The 22,146-nt window shown below is 47.3% G+C and overlaps 1 protein-coding gene across 2 annotated transcripts in view; it reads left to right on the forward strand.

The window, feature by feature from the left end:
- SCNN1G (sodium channel epithelial 1 subunit gamma) overlaps positions 1–11,153 on the forward strand; it is a 31,729-nt gene extending 20,576 nt beyond the window's left edge. For both annotated transcript variants that reach the window (XM_032242941.1, XM_032242942.1), the window contains exons 7-13: positions 6,145–6,243; positions 7,227–7,344; positions 7,866–7,944; positions 8,025–8,082; positions 8,290–8,351; positions 9,883–9,958; positions 10,258–11,153. In XM_032242941.1, the coding sequence (XP_032098832.1) occupies positions 6,145–6,243; positions 7,227–7,344; positions 7,866–7,944; positions 8,025–8,082; positions 8,290–8,351; positions 9,883–9,958; positions 10,258–10,638 (873 nt within the window). In that variant the 3' untranslated portion in view covers positions 10,639–11,153. The remainder of the gene's footprint in view (positions 1–6,144; positions 6,244–7,226; positions 7,345–7,865; positions 7,945–8,024; positions 8,083–8,289; positions 8,352–9,882; positions 9,959–10,257) is intronic.
- Positions 11,154–22,146: the final 10,993 nt, after the last annotated feature.

Genomic DNA, 22,146 nt, shown 5'->3' on the forward strand with positions numbered 1-22,146 from the left:
TATATATATATATATATATATATATATATATGTATATATATGTATGTGTATATATGTATGTGTTTGTATGTGTATATATATATATAGAGAGAGAGAGAGACAGAGACAGAGAGAGACTATTATTAAATACTTTTTAAGAAAAGAGGTAAAGAGAAGTAAAAATAACTTTGAGTGGAAAAAGAGGGGTTAGGGAAGGTTTCTCTTGTCTTTTTTGACACCATTCTCCTTTATGAATTTTATATATAAGCCCACATATCATGTATGTTTATATTATACAATATTAGTATATTATATATAAAAGATACTATTAATAATTATACATACATAAAGGATAGTGATTATTTGTCATATATGTTGCAAATATCTTTCCCAGTTTGTGGTTTTCTTTAGGGCACTTTTTCACATGCAAAATAGTGAATGCTTACATAGTCAAAGTCTTTGTTTTCTTCTTTAGTCATTATATTAATGAGAGTTCTTCCTCTTTGAGACCAGATACTAAATTGAGTTTGTTTCCAGTTATTTTATTATTTCATGTAACATTTTAAGCCATCTGAATTTTTTTCACCGGGTGTAGTGGCTCACGTCTATAATCTTACTGCTTTGGGAGACTGAGGTGGGAGTTTACTGCTGCCATGACCTCCTGGGTTCAAGCAATCCTCCCACCTCAGTCTCCCAAGTAGCTGGGATTACAGGCTAACTAGGTGTGCACCACCACACCTAGCTAATTATTATCTTTTTAGTAGAGATGGGGTTTTGCCATGTCAGCCAGGCTAGTCTCAAACTCCTGGCCTCAAGTGACCACCCATCTCAGCCTCCCAAAGTGCTGGGATACAGGTGAGTCACCATGCCTGGCCTGTTATTATTATTGTTTAGTCAAAATGAAGTAGCCACTAGGTAGCACAGTGGGAATCTGATTTCAGACTTATTCAGACCCGAGGCCATATTCCTGACCCCTTAGCTAGCCGGCTTGGTGCTCCTGGTTGTTTAGGGTTGAATGACCATTGATCATAACACAGTTTCTCGAGAAGAAGCCTTCTAGGAGGGCCCAAAATTCAACCCCTTTATGCCCATGGTCAGAGGAGACCATCAGGACAGGGTCATGGGAGGGGCCCCAAGACAGCCTAGAGACCCAAAGCAAACAAAACCTCCTCAATAATGAATCTAAGTCCCACACAGGGGCTCAAGCCTGTAATCTTTGGGAGGGCAAGGAGGGCAGATCACACAAGGTCAGGAGTTCAAGAGCAACCTGGCCAACGTAGTGAAACCCCATCTCTACTAAAAATACAAAAAAAAAAAAAAAAATTACTTGGGCGTGGTGGCACACACCTATAATCCCAGCTACTTCAGAGGCTGAGGCAAGAGAATAGCTTGAATCCAGGAGGTAGAAGTTGCAGTGTGCCGAGATCACGCCACTGCATTCCAGCCTGGGTGACAGAGTGAGACTCCATCTCCCCACCCCCCCCCCCACCCCCTCAAAAAATAGTCCCCCCCCCAGGTCTGCACTAGTTCAAGAAAAAAAGCCAGCCACCTGTTCCATCCCCACCCTGGCCATCTCTGCTGTTCCATCCCTGGCAGAAGCAGCAGTCTATTCTGAGAAACAAGGGCAGAGCGTGGAAACCACGGGAAAGAAAGGCCCCCCACACACCCCCAGAGTCAGACTTGGGCTACCAGCAGGCCAGCTGCCACTTTGGCCTGTTGACTGGGGCTGCTAGACACCTCCCCCATGCCCTCAGTAGCTGGGAGAGGAAGTCCTTTTTACTACTGGGAGAATCTGTCACTCAAACGAAGTCTTACCCAGAATGTACATAATGGAAAGAGAAACTCAGGATGAATGTAAGTGAGCCTGGGAGACCAGCCTGTTGACCGCCGTGATGGGCCCTAAATCAGGGTGCAGGTGGAAGGGAATTTGAAAACCTCTCAGCTGTGGCAAGGAAGCCAATCTTTCTGAGAAGGTGACTTGGGATTACTGGCTAGGACAAGAGTTACCACTGAAATGTGAGAACAATGGTCTGATAGCCACCCTGTCTGGAAATAGCTTGGCTGGACTGACCATCTCACAGATGAGAAGTGATTATACTGGTTGGAAGTTCTCAAGGTTGCAAGAAGGTGATAGCTGCCTCTCTAACCCCAGAAGCTGTGGGGGCTTTGATAAAGGCCCTCCCCTTGTCGCCTTTCCGCCCCTCTGGCTCTGCTGCCATCTGGGCTTTTTCCCTTAGCACTGTTTATACCTTAAGGAATGAGCTCACTGGGTGCAGCCGCCCATACCTGTAATCCTAGCACTTTGGGAGGCTGAGGTGGGAGGATCACCTGAGCCCAGGAGGCCAAGGCTGCCATGAGCCATGACTGCACCACTGCACCCCAGCCTGGGTGACAAAACGAGACCCTGCCTCAAAGAGACAGAGAGAGAGAGAGAGACAGAGAGAGAGAGAGACAGAGAAAGAGAGAGAGAGAGAGGTGAGCTAAGGACTCCTATGTAATTGTCTCCTTCCCCAAGATCTTCAGAAAGAAGCAGATAGTACCTGGTTTGATATAAATGGGCTCCATGTCTGACACATATACCCATATACATACACATACATGCACAATCCACTCACATCCACACACACCCATGTGTGCACCCGCACACATACTCTTTTTTTTTTTTTTTTTTTAGACCGAGGTTTCCCCTTTTGCCAAGGTTGGGGTGCAATGGCGTGATCTTGGCTCACTGCAACCTCTACCTCCCGGGTTCAAGCGATTCTCCTGCCTGAGCCTCCCAAGCAGCTGGGACTACATGCGTGCACCACCATGCCCAGCTAATTTTTGTATTTTTAGTAGAGATGGGGTTTCACCATGTTGGCCAGGATAGTCTCGGTCTCTTGACCTCATGATCCACCCTCCTCGGCCTCCCAAAGTGCTGGGATTACAGGCATGCGCCACCGTGCCCAACCACACATACACACTCTTACATGCATACGTGTATGCATAGATACTCATACAAACTCACACATATGCACACATATACACACACTTTTTTGTGTGTCCCTAGGGGTCAGGATAGAAGTCAGAATGTCTTCTTTAGTCATTATGTTAATGAGTTCTTCCTCTTTGAGAGCAGATACTAAATTGAGTTTGCTTCCAGTTATTTTATTATTTCATGTAATATTTTAAGCCATCAGAATTTAAGCCTCCACAAGCCAGCGGTTCTGGAAAACTGAAAGCTGGGGCTGAGGGAAGAGCATTCTGTTAAAGTTCATGCATTTGAGGCTTTGAGAATCTCAAGACCTCTACCCCACTCAGAATGGAACATATGCTCCATTCGCCCTACTTTCCATTGCTTCAGAAAACAACCTGAACTTTCCAAGAGCTCCGAGTTTGATAAGCATCGTTGAAGAGTAAAGGGCCATTGAATACCCAGAAAGCGTAGAAATCCAAATGGTTTCTCATAATCGGTTTCCTGGAAGTGGCCCATGGGCTGGTTCTCAGGGTAGAGAGAGCCCCAGTCATCCCTGCTGGCTGCACACAGCTTGCCTAAGTGGACAGACCCCTCATCTAGATGGCAGGGTATTGTGCTTTCCTACCCAGGGCAGGTAGAGCCTGTAACTGACACTCTAGACACTGAGAACAGCTCAACAGGACCGGGCAGGGTGGGGTTGGGAGGGGCATAGGAATGTGTCCACCCAGGGATCCTGCTACTTGGAGAAGCTTAGAGGATGGCATGGAATTGTGACCTCGAGGAAGGCCACTGTTCAACATTTTTGCACCTCTGTGGCCAGCCCAGCCCTGGCATGCACTAGAGGCCCTTCATGCTTTTGCTACCCAGCTATTAAGTCTTTATTCTGTACTGACATAGAAAGACGCTCACTCTTATAAGTGAGAAGGGCAGGTCGCAGTGCAAAGTGAACGCGTGAGTCCATGTCTGTCTGCCTGAGATGCAGGATCTCATCTGCTAGTACAGGCACCCTGGGGAAGAGGGGAGGTCAGACAGCCACTTTCCCGTTTGTTTGCTTCTGTTGTTTAAACATTTTTAAATGAGCATCGCCAATTGCCCTGGAGGTACTCGCAGCTAATTGAGGGAGACTAATGGGTCAGCAGATGAAATGCAATACAAACAGAAAGGGATTATAGTCAATTGAGATGGCTACAGTTTCCATCTGTGTCAAACCTCTGAATTCCTTTTTCCCCAGTTTTCATTCTTTCTTCAAAGAGAAAATAATTTTCTTCCCTCCCACAAATCTGCCATCCTTTTTCGCTTTACCTCCGTCTCCCCAACCAAAAAACTAAAAACGTTTATACCTGGGCACGTGGACACACACAGCGCACAATCACACAGTTGCGATAAACTGGTCATGATTTATCTTCCATTGAGATGCTGCCCTTCGAAAATGTTATCCTCCTTCCACCCCCATTTTTGCTTGTCTGGCTTGGCTGGATTATTTATTTGCAGCAACAAATATTAAGCTAGAGCAAAATTTAGTAATCCACAATAAAACATCATTGAAACCAGGCGCAGTGGCAGGAGCCTGTGGTCCCAGCTACTTGGGGAGGCTGAGGTGGGAGGGTCCCTTGAGCTCGGAAGGTAGAGGCTGCAGTGAACCCTGATTGCACCCTTGAACTCCATTTGCCCTGGATGACAGAGGGAGACCCTCATCTCTTAAAAAAAAGTCATCAAATACGATTTTTGAACTTTGAGTGACAATGCTGTTTACCTCCTCTGATGATCAGGGTAGCATTCTACTCCGTTGAGCTTTCCTTGGCTTTTTTCTAAGAAAGTCAACATCTTTCAAGTCAACTCCTGGGACCAAAAAACAAGACAATGAGTCCTTCACCTGAGCAGGAATCCCAGGCAACTCACAGTCCCTGCTTCCTTCCTGTTACGCTTTCTTTCTTTCCTTCTTTCTTTTCTTCTTTCTTTTCCTTCCTTCCTTCCCTTCTTTCTTTCTTTCTTTTTCTTTCTTTCTCTCTCTCTCTCTCCCCCTCTCCCTCTCCTTCCTTCCTTCCTTCTGTCCTTCTTTCCTTCCTCCCTCCCTTCCTTCCCCCTTCTCTCCCTCACTCCCTCCCTCCTTCCCTTCTTCTCTGTCTCTCTCTCTCTCTTGTTTTCAAAATGAGTCTTGCTCTGTCACCCAGGCTGGATTGCAGCAGCACAATTGTAGCTCATTGCAGCCTCAAACCTGGGACTGAAGCAATCCTCCTTCCCCAGTCTCCTAAAGTACTGGGATTACATGCATGAGCCAGTGCACCCGGCCCTGCTCATTCTAATCCCTCTTCCCTCCTCCCAGTGGATTCGTTAACTGCAAATTCATTTCATTCCGAAAATGAAATACAAATTTCTCAGCTGGGCATGATTTGGCCTCAACCTTCCCATCTGACTCCATCTCCAGCAATTTCTCTATTTTGCCATTTGCAGCTACACCAGCCCCTCCTGCCTCAAGCCTTTCCTGTTCGCTCCACCCAACCATATTCTGTCCACTTCTTCAACTTCATTTTTTAAGATAGGGTCTCACTCTTGCCCAGGCTGGAGTGCAGTGGTATGATCACAGCTCACTACAGCCTTGACCTCCTGGGCTCAAGTGATCCTCCCACCTCAGCCTCCCAACTAGCTGGGGTTACAGATGCGCACCACCACACCCAGCTAATTTTTTGTATTTTTGGTAGAGACAGCCTCCCCAGTAGCTGTGCCTACAGGTGTGTGCCACCATGCCCAGCTTCCTGTCCACTTCTTGATAAGACCAGCTCTTTCTCACAGTTCCATGTTGAGCCAACAGGTCCCTTTTTCAAAGATACCTTCCCTAAGCACCCTATGGGAAAAACTGCCCATCTCCTCTTAACCCCTTCACTTTCCCTACCCCATTTCATTAAACACCATCCAGGTTTATCCAAAATCATCTTATTTATTTATTTGCTTGCTGACCATCTGTCTACCCCACTGGAAGGCATGTTCCATGAGAGCAGAGAACTTATCTATTTGATCATTGCTGTTTCCAGTGTCTACAGCAGTACTGGGCACCTAATAGGTGCTCACTAACTTTTCATTAAATGAGTGACCAAATAGCTTTTCAGCTCCCAAGCGTTGCTTGCAAAGTCCCCTGTCTGGTGCCCCTTGCAAAGCCCCCTGCCTGGGTACTGGGGGAGGACAGGGCTGAGTGTGTGCTGCTGTGATTGCAGACAGAGTCCTTCAAGCTGAGCGAGCCCTACAGTCAGTGCACGGAGGACGGGAGTGACGTGCCAATCAGGAACATCTACAATGCTGCCTACTCGCTCCAGGTAACAGATTGACGGGGGCACCCAGCCCTAGGTTTATGGCCTGGACCCAGGAGACAAAGTTATATCTAGGCTGGGGTGTGGCTTGGACCAGGAACTCTGGGTGAGGATCCCTGGGGTTCATCCAGAGACCTCAAGAACAAATGATGCCGGCTGGTTCCAGTCCTCTGCAGTTTGTCTGTAACCAGAGCTTAATTGATTCACTGAGGTTTGCGTGGAACTCAATGTACAGCCGAGACAGACCCACCTCCTAAATGGGCCTTGGCAGGGGAGGGACAGGAGAGAAGAGATCTGGGAGAGACACTGGCCAAAGGGTCAAGAGTGTGGCTTCCAGGCCTGCTGGTGCCCCTCACTAGATGATGGCCTTGGGCCATCTGGGCTCCCCTCAGCAACCACAGGGGGAGGTGGGATTGGATTAGGGACTGCTAATTTGCAGCTCCCAGTCTCCTTCCAGGCAGCATACATCCAGGTTTTTCAAGAGCCTGGATAGTGTTTAAAAGTCAGGGAATTTTACGAGAATACCAAGATTTCCAGCCCCTTGAAAAAAATGAAATAATAAGGCAACATGGAGCCCATATTTCCTGCAGGATGAACAGTGGGGGCAGCTACCCCAATAAACGAAGCAGGTGTCCTCTTGCTTCCATTGTTCTCACTACCCCCCCAGTATGTGGCTTACATCACTGCCTCCTGTAGGCATTTGGTTTTTCAACACTTAAGGGAGACGATCTGTTCTGCCTTCTCTCACATTCTCGGAATAATAATAATAATTTATTATTATGTTAATAATAAATAAACTCTTAATACATCTTCCAGCTTGAGCCCTTTGGAGTTCCGGGACCATGTCCAGCCCAGTTGGCATAAGGGGCAGGTTCATATGGTTGGTGAAGCCTTAGGGAGACTGACCCTCTGGGCTGAGGGATGTGCAGGGAACTCCTTGGCATCCCTGTGCAAAAACATGAGTGGCATCCCCACGTCTCCCCTTTCAGATCTGCCTTCATTCATGCTTCCAGACAAAGATGGTGGAGAAATGTGGGTGTGCGCAGTACAGCCAGCCTCTACCTCCCGAAGCCAACTACTGCAACTACCAGCAGCACCCCAACTGGAGTGAGTGAGACCAGCCCCAGCCTTGCATGCCCCAGGACCAGGGTCAGCCTAGCCCCAGCAACAGGCAGCCTGGGCCCCCACCCCATTGCATTTTGCCTGAAGGAGATATGGTTGAGAGCCATTAACTAGAGTTTTACTTCGGTTCAAGCCTGGCTTGAATTATGCTTCCCAACTGACCACCTTAGTCAACCCGAGGAGGTAGGAACTGTGGATATTATCTTTTCACAGAATAGATAACCAAGGCCCAGAAAGGCTAACCAGCTTGCCCAAGGTCACACTGCCAGAAAGGAACAGAGCCGGATCCAAACCAAGGGCGACCTGACCTTCAGTTCACATCCTTAACCACCTCACTGTTTCCCAACATCACAACACAATATGTGTTTCCAGAGAGCCAGTGTTGGTAGAAAGTGGGAGGAGAGGTCATTAAAATGAGACTATGGGGCTGTCCTTGGTGACCCAGGGACACCCAGGAAGGGTCCTGTGGCTCCAAAGCTCAGGCTCCCCTCTCCCTCGTCCCTCAGTGTACTGTTACTACCAACTGCATCGAGCCTTTGTCCAGGAAGAGCTGGGCTGCCAGTCTGTATGCAAAGAAGCCTGCAGGTATGTGGACCCCAAGGGATGAAGTGGGCAACTGGGTTGGGCTGGGCCACCTACACTCACGCTGTCTCCTCCTCCCTCAGCTTTAAGGAGTGGACACTAACCACAAGCCTGGCACAATGGCCATCCATGGTTTCGGAGGTAAATTCTTCTGCCTAGCCTTTCCCCCTCCAGCCCCCAGCCTGGAGCCTCGCTGACATCCTTGCTGTGTCCTCTGGCCTGGGACATGGTCTAAGGGGAAGAGAGCTAACTTGTGGAGGCTGGGGGACAAGTTGGGGAGCCTGTGGAGGGAGGCTGGGCCTGGCCTCTCAGGCATCGTCAGGCCCACTCTTTCTCTCTCCATTGTAGAAGTGGTTGCTGCCCGTTCTCACTTGGGACCAAGGCCGGCAAATAAACAAAAAGCTCAACAAGTAAGTTTCCTCTACCCTGTTCCTCTACCTCTGCCTGTCACAGCCCCAAGCCTTCTCACTTGCTTCAGTATGAGCATGGCCAAATCCTCTTTTTTTTTTTTTTTTGAGACAGAGTATTTCTCTGCCACCCAGGCTGGAGTGCAGTGACATGATCTCAGCTCACTGTAACCTCCACCTCCTGGGTTTCAGCAATTCTCCTGCCTCAGCCTCCCAAGTAGCTGGGATTATAGGTGCACACCATTATACCTGGCTAATTTTATATTTTTAGCAGAGATGGGGTTTCACCATATTGGCCAAGCTGGTCTTGAACTCCTGACCTCAAGTGATCCACCTGCCTCGGCCTCCCAAAGTGCTGGGATTACAGGCGTGAACCACTGCACCTGGCCCACTCTCCTTTTCATTCACTCACTCATTCATTTCCTCAAAGCTGGGAATGGTGAACTCACACCTGTGAATCATGTCATGTGAACTCACATTTATCTAAGCCATCACCATCTCCTTCATGCCAACTGCTGGGCCTGCCTACTGTAAGAGCCAATCTGGCTTCCAACATTCATAGAGCACCCCCTAGGTGCCAGGTGCTGTGTGAGGTGCTAGGGGAACCAGGACCATCAAGCAGACATGGTCTCTGCCCACCAAGGTACTTGCACTCTAATGATAAAATAGACTTTGACTAAGCAGTTGCAAACCATTAAACCAAGTGTTGTAAACTGGTGACTGATTCTTGGGCCAAACCTGGCCTCATGAAAGCAACCCATTATTTCAAGCTTTTCCTGAAAGTTCTAAAGTTCTGGCGAGAGCGACCCTCCATTGTTTTGTAGCACCGAGCAGCTGAGTAATAACTGCTCCTTTGGATGGTCCAGTTCATCGTCATCCTATCAAGAGGCAGTTTAGTGCAATGGTTAAAAGCATGGACTCTGAAGCCAGATCTAAATGAGTTGGAGTACTGGCTCAGCCAACTATTAACAGTGTAGTCTTGGGCAAGTTCCTTAACCAATCTGCAGCTCAGTTTTCACATCTGTGAAATCAGGATGATGAAAATGTACATACCTGCCTCATAGGGCTGTTGGGAGAATTCAGTGAGTTAATTCACATAAAGTTCTTATGACAGTGCTTGGCAACACAGGAAGTCCCCCATAAATGCTCATTGCCATTATGCCTCTTATCATAATACTTTATACTCAACTACCCTGCTCATGTATATTACCCGTATATACTTGAGATTGCAATCGAACAATTACAAATGTCCATGTTTAATGAAGACCAGGGTACAATGACAATATGGCTGGATGGACTTAGTCTGTAAGTTGGGAAACGGTTCTTGAGTGAATGAATGACCTGAGGACCAGATCCAGGCTGGAGATATACTCTGGGGTGTAGACCAAGCCCTTATGGGCCAGGTCCCAATACCCGCAAGGAGCTCAGCACCTTGGCTGTGCTGCAAGCTTGGGCAGCAGGGAGACAGCCAGGCTAAGGACTGGTGATCTGGTAAGATGCCAAGACTCTTGATTCACCTATTGGAATTTTGCAGGACAGACTTGGCCAAACTCTTGATATTCTACAAAGACCTGAACCAGAGATCTATCATGGAGAGCCCAGCCAACAGTGTGAGTAGAGTGGCTTCCTTCCGGGACCTATCCTGGGCCTACAAATGTGCCCATCTGCCTGGCCTTGGGGAGCAGAGTCAGGGTAGGGGTTCCAGCCTGCTGTAGAAGGGCTGCTATAGGCCAGCCAGGTCTCAGGTCAGAATGTGCAGGGTGAGAGGAGACAGGAAGCCTGCCTGTTTTTCCCCCCGGCCTATGCAGGGTCCGGGCTGACCCGTGGCTCCCTTGTGAATCGGGGTCCCTATGTGAGGCCAACCTGGGGGAAGGTCCCTCTTGATGGTGTGGCTTGGCCTTCCTTGCAGATTGAGATGCTTCTGTCCAACTTTGGTGGCCAGCTGGGCCTGTGGATGAGCTGCTCTGTTGTCTGCGTCATTGAGATCATCGAGGTTTTCTTCATCGACTTCTTCTCTATCATTGCCCGCCGCCAGTGGCAGAAAGCCAAGGAGTGGTGGGCCCGGAAGCAGGCTCCCCGCTGTCCAGAAGCTCCCCGCAGCCCACAGGGCCAGGACAATCCAGCCCTGGATATAGACGATGACCTACCCACTTTCAACTCGGCTTTGCACCTGCCTCCAGCCCTAGGAACCCAAGTGCCCGGCACACCGCCCCCCAAATACAATACCTTGCGCTTGGAGAGGGCATTTTCCAACCAGCTCACAGATACCCAGATGCTGGATGAGCTCTGAGGCAGAATTGAGAAGACAGATCTAGTCAGGACCACCAGCCAGGGTCTAAGGGCATGGACTGGGTCCGGGTCCCCCTAGATACACAGGGATCCTTCTGCCCCACTCTGGGCTTTTCAGAGACTCCGACCAAAAAACCTGCTTTAAACCACAAGATGGGGCCTGGGCATGTGTAAGAGGACTCATCTGGCATGACGCAGCAACACTCACAGCTGTCCAGGATGAGATAAATCCCAGGACCTGAACTCTTAGCACGTCACTAGAGACTGGAGGCTGAGGCAGTGGTGCTCGCCCAAGCAAAGGCCAGAGTGAGGACTGATGCAGCTCCCCACGGGTCTTGAGGAGGAAGGACTCCTCCAAAGTTCCAGGCTGAGGGTTTCACCCATACTGACAGCCTGGGCTGGAGCCCAAGGATATTGAGTATCAAGGCTGAACAACTACTGCCAGATGCCAAAGAGAGGAGAAAGTGCCAGCCCCGACGATGGAGCCGTTTGTGAATAAACTGTTCTTAGTCATTGACACTGGGGAAAGGTGGCCTCCATGCCCTCAGGATGCAGAGAACTGGCCCAGGGCCCCCGGAGTGTTTGTGGGAATCAGGGTGCAGTGGTGGAGGTCTGGGACTCTGTCAGGGTGTCCTCACTTTGGGGCAGCGGTGGGCCCAGGAGATGGATATCATTATCCCATTTTGTGGGTAAAGAAACTGGGGCACAGAAAGATTGTTACTTGCCCAAGGTGACACAGTGAGGAGGCGGTAGAACTAGGATTTGAACCCAGACAATCTGACTCCATGATTTTACATCCAATTCGTGTCTGTGCCTTATAAAGGGCGAGGCTCATGTCACTTTAGATGGGAAGAGGGGTAACACAGTTAGCCATGCTCTGGGCAGCTGTTCCAAGGCAGAGCTGACCCCCGCATCATCAATGGCCTGTCCCTCACAAACAAACCAACTGCCACAGACGACCCACTTCATACCATATTCATATCTTCCCACCTGAAAGTGGCTAACAGGTATTAAATCCCTGGTTGGTATTTAAAGCCAACCCAAGAACAGAGTGTTAGGTACTGTTTTAAGCACCTAGATAGGTTAGCATAGGGGACTGCAAATGATGTTCTGCAAAGCAAATTCTGTTTTTAACCATGAACTAAGAATTTTATTTTATTTTATATTTTTTGTAGAAATAGGATCTCACTATGTTGCCCAGACTGTTCTTGAACTCCTGGCCTCAAGTGATCTTCCCACCTCAGCTGCTAATCCCAGCACTTTGGGAGGCCAGGGTGGGCAGATTGCTTGAGCTCAGGAATTTAAGACCAGCCTGGGCAACATGGCGAAAAATGTGCTGGGATTACAGGCACAAGCCACTGTGCCAAGCCAATAATTTTTATATTTGCTTTTAAATATAAAAGAAGAAAGAAGAAGATTCTGTGACTCATGAAAATGATATGAGATTCCAATTCGAGTATCTATAAATAAACTTTTATTGGTACACAGCCACACCCATTTGTTCAAGTTTTGTTTGTGCCCGTTCATCTGCTGCAGTGGCAAAGCTGAATAGCTACAACCCAGACCTACAAAGCCAGCAAAGCCTAAAATATTTTCCCTCTGGCCCTTTACAGAAACTGTGCTGACCCTTGGATGAGCACATTCAATGGGTATGATTATCCATTTTGTGGATGGAGAAACTGAGGCATGAAAGATTAAGTTACTTGCGCCAGGCGACATAGCTAGGAGGTTGCAGAACTGGGATTTGACCCCAGACAGTCTGACTCCAGAACTGGTGCCTTTTATCAGCCAGTCTAGTATTTTGCAGCCAAACTGGTCTTTACCTTTTAAGGGTGAGGCTGATGTCATTTTGGGTGGGAAGAGGGAGAGGCTAAATACCCTGGCTCTAGGGCTGAAAGAAGTCCTTCATCCACAGGTAGGGAAGGTCCATATTTCAGGACTAATCCCTTCAGGAGAATGGCTGCTAGTAAAGGCAAGAATCTTGGTAAAAGAAAGGCCTGCAGGGACCCTGTCTGTACCTTCGGACCCCTGGTCCAATTCAACCCCAGTCCTGTGGCTAGAGTAAGCCTCTGCCCTACATGGTGTTTCCACCAGCCCTCACAGAGCAGGGCATTGCCAGGAGGCATGCCAGCCAGCAAGGAGGAGGTCATAGTCACCCCAGACTGGAGGGAGCTCCCCTGAGGAGTGGGCTCAGGAGCCAGGCCAATGCAGGCAAGGATTGGGCTACAGAGCCTGGCTTCCATCCATGCTGGGCTCTGGTGGCTGCAGCCAGTGCTGACAGGGAACTTGCAGCCTACCTGGGCACAGCGCAGACAGGAGCTTCCTCCTCCTCCCCCATGGTGGGGACAGGAGGTGCCCTCAGATTCGTGGAATTGGCCAGCTGCTGCCTGATGGAGGAACACTTCTAGTGAGGCTTGTCAAAGGCAAGGCCAGGGTAATCCAAAGCCAACAGCTGCTCAACTCTTCCCAAGCATATGAGCATGTGCACATCCTGCAGGCTCCAACCATCTCCATGCCTGTTGGCTCTTGCAGTGCCCAGCATTGCCTTCTCTCCTTCACCACTCACCTTTCCAGGCCAGCTGCAAATGTCATCACCTCTGTAAAGTTTTCCCTGACCCCTTTCCCTTGCCCCAAGAAGTTAGAGCTTCCACCATTATGTAACTTTCACCCTTGATATCTATATATTTATGAAACAGGCAGGGTCTTGCCTCTGTCACCTGGGCTGGAGTGCAGTGGCATGATCATAGCTGCAGCCCTGACTTCTTGGGCGCAAGCGATCCTCCTGCTTCAGCCTCCTGAGTAGCTGGGACTACAGGCACATGTCACTACCCATGGCTCATATTTAAATTTTTTAAGTTCTATGTCGTCCAGGCTGGTCTTGAACTCCTGGACTTCAAGCAATCATAGCTCAGTGCAGCGTCAGTCTTCTGGGCTAAAGCAATCATCCTGCCTCAGCTTCCCGAGTAGCTGTGACTACAGAAGCACACCACTATGCCTTTAAGCACACCATATTTTAAAAAAAATAAATTATTTTATTTTTTGTAGAGATGGGTTCCTGTTATGTTGCCCAGGCTAATCCCAAACTCCTGGCCTTAAGCTGTCCTCCTGTGTCAGCCTCCCAAAGTACTGGGATTACAAGATGATCCACAGCGCCTGGCCCTGTATATAATATTTTAGCCACAACTGTCTCTATCATTAGACTATGAGCTCTGCAAGGGCAGGAACTGTGTCTTATCTCTTTGTCCCAAGATGGGGACAGGGCAGAGTACAGTGTGGCATTTAAGAAAAGTTTGTGGAGCTCAAAAAAACAGTAACAATACTAACAATAGCTAATATGCATTGAGCTCTTATGGTTTGCCAGGGATTCTGCTAAGCACTTCACACACATCAACTTGTGTAATTCTAACAGCTCAGGAACTCATAAAGAAAGAAATGGAGGCCGGATGTGGTGGCTTACACCTGTAATCCCAGCACTTTGGGAGGCCAGGACGGGCAGATTGCTTGAGTTTAGGAATTCAAGACAAACCTGGGTAATATGGCAAAACCCCATCTCTACAAAAAACTACTCTTGTATCCCTAAATCCATAAAAATCAAAAAAAAAATTTAAAGGAATGAACTACTGACGTATGAATGAGCCTTGAAAACATCACGCTAAGTGGACAAAGCCAGCAGACACAATAGGTCATACATCATCCCATACCATCTATATGAAATACTCAGAATGGATAAATTCAGAGACAGACAGCAGATTGTTGGGAGGAGAAATGGAGAGTGACTGCTTAATGGATATGGAGTCTCCTCTGGGGATAATGAAAAGGCTTTGGAACTAGATAGAGGTGGTGGTTTCATGTCATAGAGGACATAATAAATGGTGCTGAACGGTGCAATTTAAGAGTTATGTGGCCAGGCATGGTGCTCACGCCTGTAATCCCAGCAATTTGGGAAGGCGAGGCAGGTGGATCACCTGAGGTAAAGAGTTCAAGACCAGCCTGGTCAACATGGTGTAACCTTGTCTCTACTAAAAATACAAAAAATTAGCCGGGCATGGTAGTGGATGCCTGCAATCCCAGCTACTCGGAAGGCTGAGGCAGGAGAATCGCTTGAACCTGGGAGGCGGAGGTTGCAGTGAGCCAAATTGTGCCACTGTACTCAACCTGAGCAACAAGAGTGAAACTCTGTCTCAAAAAAAAGTTATGTAATTAAAAAATAAAAAATCCAAAAACTAAATTTATTTAAATGAAAAGAGCAAGTTGACCTAATAAAAATTAATAAGTGAAACGATAAAGAATAGCAAAAAGTACTGAGCTTAGAAATTAGAAGAGCAGAAACTTCTGGCCTGAGGCTGAAGGAGTGGAGGAGAAAGTAGACGTGACTAGAGATACACAGGGCATTTGGAAAACTGGGTAGCAAGGAGCTATTTCTCACCTTAAGTGGCAGTAGAAACCCAAGTGTTTGCTTTTTTTTTTTTTGATGGAGTCCACTCTAATACCCAGGGTAGAGTGCGTACGGTGTGATCACAGCTCACTGCAGCCTTGACTTCCCAGACTCAGGTGATCATCCCATCCCAGCCTCCCAAGCAGCTGGGACAACAGGCACGCGTCACCATACTCTGCTAATTTTTGGTAGAGATGGGGTTTCATCATGTTACCTAGGCTGGTCTTGAACTCCTGGGATCAAGTGATCCACCTGCCTCGGCCTCCCAAGGTGCTGGGATTACAGGCGTGAGCCACCACACCTGGCTAGCTTTCCTATTTTTTTTAAACCACACATGTCTTTTAAAAAGATATACACAAAATCTTCCATAGTGCATGATTTTGCACCATTTTTTTGAAAATCTCAGGCCAGACGCAGTGGCTCATGATTGTAGTCCCAGCACTTGGGAGACTAAGACGGGAGGATCACTTGAGCCCAAGAGTTTGAGGACAGCCTGGGCAACATAGCAAGACCTCATCTTTACAAATAAAACGTAGATAGACATGGTGGCCTGTAGTTGTAGCTACCGGGGGAGGCTGAGGTGGGAGGATCACCTGAGCCCAGAAGTTTGTGGCTACAGTGAGTATGGTCACACCACTGCACTCCAGCATGGGTGATGAAGCAAAACCTTGTCTTAAAAAAAAATCTTAAAAAATAAAGAAAACGATGAGTCGGTGTGAACACAGGCGTTGCATGGATGTCCACAACACACCCTAAAACAAACTAGCATTCAAGGGAATGCCCCCAAGGTGCAAATATCTTTCTGGCTCTGTCCCCTTCTCCACTGAGGCATCCCCAAGAAATGATCAGTCCCCTCCAGGTCCACCTCTGGCTCATTTCCTCCTAGGAAACAGAGGAACTATTTTAGCTTCTTCTCTACCAGGGTAGGACCAGCCCAGGGTGGAGAAGGGGCCTGGATCAGCAGGATTCCTGACACATGTGCTCTAATTGCAGGCTGCAGACTGAAGGGGCCCCATTGTGCCCAGCTGGAAGCTGGAAGGAACAGCAAGAGGAGATGAATCAGAACTGATTGTTAAAAGGCTCCTTCGCCCTCCTCCAGGAACATTCCCAGTGGAATCTTCCCAGCCTCGTGTCCTCATACCTCTGGCCAGATGGGCAGGTATTTGTCTGACAAACTCTGTTGTTCAACAGCTCTCTTTGTTAAATGATTGCATGTACTCAGGGATCTGACAGTTGTCTTTTGTTCTTTTTAAATAACAATATTTTTATTATTATTATTATTTGAGACAGGGTCTTACTCTGTTACCCACACTGGAGTGCAGCGTCGCCAACACAGCTCACTGCAGCCTTGACCTCCCCAGCTCAATCAATCCTTCCACCTTAGCCTCCCAAGTCGCTGGGACTACAGGCAAGTATGTAGTCATTTGCCACACCTGGCTAATTTTTGTACTTTTTGCAGAGATGGGGGTCTTGCCGTGCTGTCCAGGCTGGTCTTGAATTCCTGGACTCAAGGGATCCACCTGCCTCAGCCTCCCAAAGTGCTGGGATTACAGGCATGAGCCTCCATGCCTGGCAATAACATTAAAAATACTTTTTATTTGTAGTTATACAAAAGTAAAAAGTATTATGTTTGGAATCTTGTCTATGAGTGGTAAAAGCCTAAATTACATTTCATTTAAAAAAAGTAAGTACATAAAGGCTCACATAAGTGAAAAGTCTATGCGTTTCTGCTTCAGGTATGGCTGGATCCAGGAATTCAGACGATGAGATCTGTTCTGTGTCTCATCTGTCTTCCCTTATGTTAGCTCCATTCTCAGACATACTTGCCATACAGTGTCAAGATAGGTGCTACAAACCTAGACATGTGTACTATCTCTTAGCACCCCCCCGACCCAAAGAAAGAGAACTTCTCTCTTATAACTATTTCAAAACCCAAATTATCGAATGGGCTTGCATTGAACATACTTAGGTCATGGGGATTTTCTTGAACCAATCACTGTAGCCAAAGTAATGAAACATTGTGGTTTGCCAGGCCTGGATTTTGTGTGTATTTCTGAATTGGGAGAGCAGCCCTCCTCCTAAAAGTGACATTAAAAGATGAGGGTAAGGAATTATTGCTCAAAAGCCACCAGGGTTTAGCACAACAATAGATACTCATTCCACACTATACAAAATTGGACATTTTCAGAAAAGCACAAAGAAGAAAATAAAGACCAGCCATTACTCCAGCAATGACAGGCTTCCAGGAGATACCATCTGGGCTCTATTTTTATATATGGGGTAACTCAAGCCAGCTCAGAGGATTTCCCAGCCTGGCAACATGAAAGAGACTCAAGTACAAATATGAGAAAGAGAAGAAAAGCAAAGGGAGATAGTGAGGATGGCTATCTTTGGGGTTGCCTGCCAACCTCCTGCAGTCAGTCAGTCCCCAGATCCCTGTCAGCCTCAGAACACACTTCTGCCTCCTGAATACCTCCAGACTCTCAGTCATCTGACATTAACTTATTCATCCATTATCCATCCATCCATTCATCCATTCATCCACTTATTCATCCATTCACATATCCATCTATTCATCCATCCATTCACAAGCCAGTCCATCCATTCATCCATCCATCCATTCACATATCCATCCATCCACATATCCATCCATCTACTCATTCATTCACATATCTGTCCATCCATTCACTCATCAATCCATCCATTCATTCATCCAGTCATCCTTTCACGTATCAGTTCATCCATCCATTCATCCATCCATCTATTCACATATCGCTCCATCCATTCTACTACTCATCTATCCCATAATTATTTTTTTACACGTGATCTTAGCCAAAAGGCCAATAAGTGATCCATAATTATTTTTTAAGCCCTGAAGTCAGACTAGCTGGTTCAAATCCAAGTCCCAGTACTTATTAGCTGTATGACTCTGGGCTAGTTTCTTAACCAATCTCTTCTTCAGTTTTCTCATCTGTAAAAGCAGGGGGTGGGGGCGGATAATGACAGTTTTTACTGCCTAAGTTTATTTTGAGGACAAAATGAGATAAGGTTGATATCGAGTGCTTGGTGGAGGGCTTGGCTCATGAAAGATCCTCAGCAGAATTTTCTTTTTTTTTTTTTTTTTTTTTGAGACGGAGTTTCGCTCTTGTTACCCAGGCTGGAGTGCAATGGCACGATCTCGGCTCACCGCAACCTCCGCCTCCTGGGTTCAGGCAATTCTCCTGCCTCAGCCTCCTGAGTAGCTGGGATTACAGGCACGCGCCACCATGCCCAGCTAATTTTTTGTAGTTTTAGTAGAGACGGGGTTTCACCATGTTGACCAGGATGGTCTCGATCTCTTGACCTCGTGATCCACTCGCCTCGGCCTCCCAAAGTGCTGGGATTACAGGCTTGAGCCACCGCGCCCGGCCCTCAGCAGAATTTTCTAGGGTTGGGTTTTTGCTGTTGTTTTTATAACATTAGGTATTTACTATGCATCAGACACTAGTAAGGCCGCCTACAGGCAGCTGAATGGGCTAAGGTTGGGTAAGCACTGTCAACTACAATTTTTTTACTCTGCTGCCCTAGAGGCAGATGCTGGTTACAAAGAACAGTTAGGACCAGGGAAATGTCCTCTGGTATCTTCTGGGTTTTAAAGCTGCTATATCTTGAACTTTAAAATAATAATAATAAAAAAAACTCAGGCTTTGCAACTCCCGAAGATCCTCAAGGGAGTTGTCTGGGTCTGCTATTATTGACTTAAACTTTCTGATTTAAGGCTGGGCACCTGAAAAATGACCAAACTAGACATCTAAGGAGCTCCCACATTCATGCGGATCTGGGAAGTGGGGCAGGCAAATGCCAGCCCACCCTCAATGGACAGTTTATGGAAATTGATGGCCTTACAGAATATCTTGGGAGTCAAGGGGGTGTCCTCATCACATCCTCCCTTGGGGCAGAGATGTTGAAAAAGAGAGGAGGATTTAGGAGAGGTCATTGGCTAGTTCTTCAGTTGGAAAGCTGGATTTGGCTTTCTGGGCCATGACTTGAGATCTTAGAATAATGTTCTTGGCCGTGGCGAGTGATGGATGCAATTCATGAAATAAGGAGACACTATGATAGCCATGGGCCAGCCAGCATGCACCAGGGACTTTACACTGAGTATGAAAGGACGGAGAGAAAAGGGACAGGATCAGAGCATAGCATGGGGCCTGAGTCCGGGGTGAGCCAATGGCCAGAGGAGTGCTCAGTGCAGTCAGGATCAGGGATCAGTCTGTGGTCCGGATCAGGGTTAAACACGAATGACAGCCAGGCTCAGTCCATGTACAGGTCTCTGGTCCTGATGGTCCTGCCTCACTATCAGGCTTTGGGTGGAGGCTGCAGGCTACTTCCATGCCCATAGGCTTCCTCGAGGTGACCTTGACATTTTCCCAGACTGTCTCTGCCACTTCCACTGCACTATTTGCAGCCTTCCCCCTTTGAAGCCCCCGGCACCAACATACCACCTCTGTCACCCTCCAACACCACCCACCATCATCCAAGACCCTGTTTACATCCCCAAAGACTTCAGCCCCTGCTGCCCTGTTTGCTCCTTGCATTTACGGTTTTTTGTTTTGTTTTGTTTTTGTTTTTTTAAAGAGATGGAGTCTTGCTCTGTGGCCTAGGCTGGAGTGCAGTAGCACCATCAGAGCTCACTGCAGCCCCAAACTCCTTGGGCTCAAGCGATTCTCCTGCCTCAGCCTTCTGAGTAGCTGGGACTACAGGCATGGACCACCGTGGCTGGCTAATTAAAAAAAAAAAAAAATTTTTTTTAAATTTTTTGTAGAAATGGAGTCTCACTGTGTTGCCAGGCTGGTCTTGAACTCCTGGCCTCAAGTGATCCTCCTGCCTTGGCCTCCCAGAGCTCTGGGATTATGAACCTGAGCCACTGCACCCAGCCTTATCTGTGCTTTTTCAGATGGGGCAGCCACCCCAGCTCACACTGGCTTTGGGGAGGGGGTTACTGTGACTCACTTAAATGAACCGTCTAGATGCATCCAGCTTTAAGGGCAGATGGACCCGATGTTCAGTCACCAGGGCCCCACCCATCACCCTCCCCAATTCCATTCATCTCCTTGCCTTTCTTCTTAGATCACTTCCTTCCACAGGATGCAAAGATGGCCTTTGGCAACCACTCACCCTGCTAAGCCTCTACTGCTTTTCCAGTTCATTCATATCAAAGAAAATGAGGTCCTCCTTCACTCTGCATTCACATATCAAACCCAGCAAGGGATTCTGATTGGTCCTGTTTGGGTCACATGCCCAGCTCTGAACCAATCACAGTGGTCAGAGGATGACACTCTCATTGGCCATGTCTGAGTCAGGAGCCCATCCTGAATAAGGGTGAGTTCCCCCACACCACGTGGATTCCCCAAAGAACAGTGGCGGAGCAAACAAGCCTAGGTCCTCATCTTGAGCAAATTGTACTTGAACTCTGAATGACCCACTCAATCAGGAGACCTCACAATTCTTTGAGTTCCTCAACTCTAATAACTTTCCTCTTCAGTCCTTGGTAGCCACATATTCCCAAGCTACACCTTTTATATGAAATACCTCCCATCCCTCCCCTTTTTTTCTTCTTCTTTTTGAGAGGGAGTTTCACTCTATCATCCAGGCTGGAGTGCAGTGGCACAATCTCGGTTCACCACAACTTCTACCTCCAGGGTTCAAAGAATTCTCCTGCCTCAGCCTCTGGAGTAGCTGGGATTACAGGCTCCCACTACCATGCCCAACTAATTTTTTTGTATTTTTAGTAGAGGAGGGTTTCACCATGTTGGTCAGGCTGATCTCGAACTTCTGACCTCAAGTGATCTGCTAGCTTTGGCCTCCCTAAGTACTCAGATTACAGACGTGAGCCACCACATCTGCCCCCCTCCACTTTTCCTACTCTTGTTCTCTATCCTCGTTCTTGACCCAGTTGGAATCTTCAGACCCCCTCAGCCTTCCCTAAATTCCCAGCTCATCTGCTCTCTCCTTCATCTTTTTTCTTTTTTTGTTGTTGTTCTTTTTTTATTGTTATTATACTTTAAGTTCTGAGGTACATGTGCAGATTGTGTAGGATTGTTACATAGGTATACACATGCCATGGTGGTTTGCTGCATCCTTTCCCCACCCCCACCCCCGTCACCTACATCAGGTATTTCTCTTAATGTTATCCCTCCCCAATCTCCCCACCCCCTGCTACCCCTCCCCTAACCACCCCACCCCCAACAGGCTCCATTGTGTGATGTTCTCCTCCTTTTGGATTTCTGTTCTTGCGTCAGTTTGCTGAGGATGATGGTTTCCAGTTTCATCCATGTCCCTGCAGAGGACATGAACTCATCCTTTTTATGGCTGCATAGTATTCCATGGTGTACCTGTGCCACATTTTCATTATCCAGTCTATCATTGATGGGCATTTGGGTTGGTTCCAAGTCTTTGCTATTGTGAACAGTGCTGCAGTAAACATACATGTGCATGTGTCTTTATAATAGAACTATTTATAATCCTTTGGGTATATACCCAGTAATGGGATTGCTGGGTCAAATGGTATTTCTATTTCTAGATCCTTGAGGAATCGCCACACTGTCTTCCACTATGGTTGAAGTAATTTACACTCCCACCAACAGTGTAAAAGCATTCCTGTTTCTCCACATCCTGTCCAGTATCTGCTGTCTCCAGATTTTTTAATGATCGCCATTCTAACTGGTGTGAGATGGTATCTCAAATGTGGTTTTGATTTGCATTTCTCTAATGACCAGTGTTGATGAGCATTTTTTCATATGTTTGTTGATGGCATAAATGTCTTCTTTTGAAAAGTATTTGTTTATATCCTTCGACTACTTTTTGATGGGGTTGTTTGTTGTAAATTTGTTTAAGTTCTTTGCAGATTCTGGATATTAGCCCTTTGTCAGACAGGTAGCTTGCAAAAATTTTTTCCCATTCTGTTGGTTGCCAGTTCACTCTAATGATTGTTTCTTTAGCTGTGCAGAAGCACTTAAGTTTAATTAGATCCCATTTAGGTACTTTGGCTTTTGTTGCCGTTGCTTTGGTGTTTTAGTCATGAAGTCTTTGCCT

The sequence above is a fragment of the Sapajus apella genome, unplaced genomic scaffold (assembly GCF_009761245.1).
Source record: "Sapajus apella isolate SASKATOON/1434 unplaced genomic scaffold, GSC_monkey_1.0 scaffold51, whole genome shotgun sequence".
Taxonomy (NCBI): Eukaryota; Metazoa; Chordata; class Mammalia; order Primates; family Cebidae; genus Sapajus; species Sapajus apella.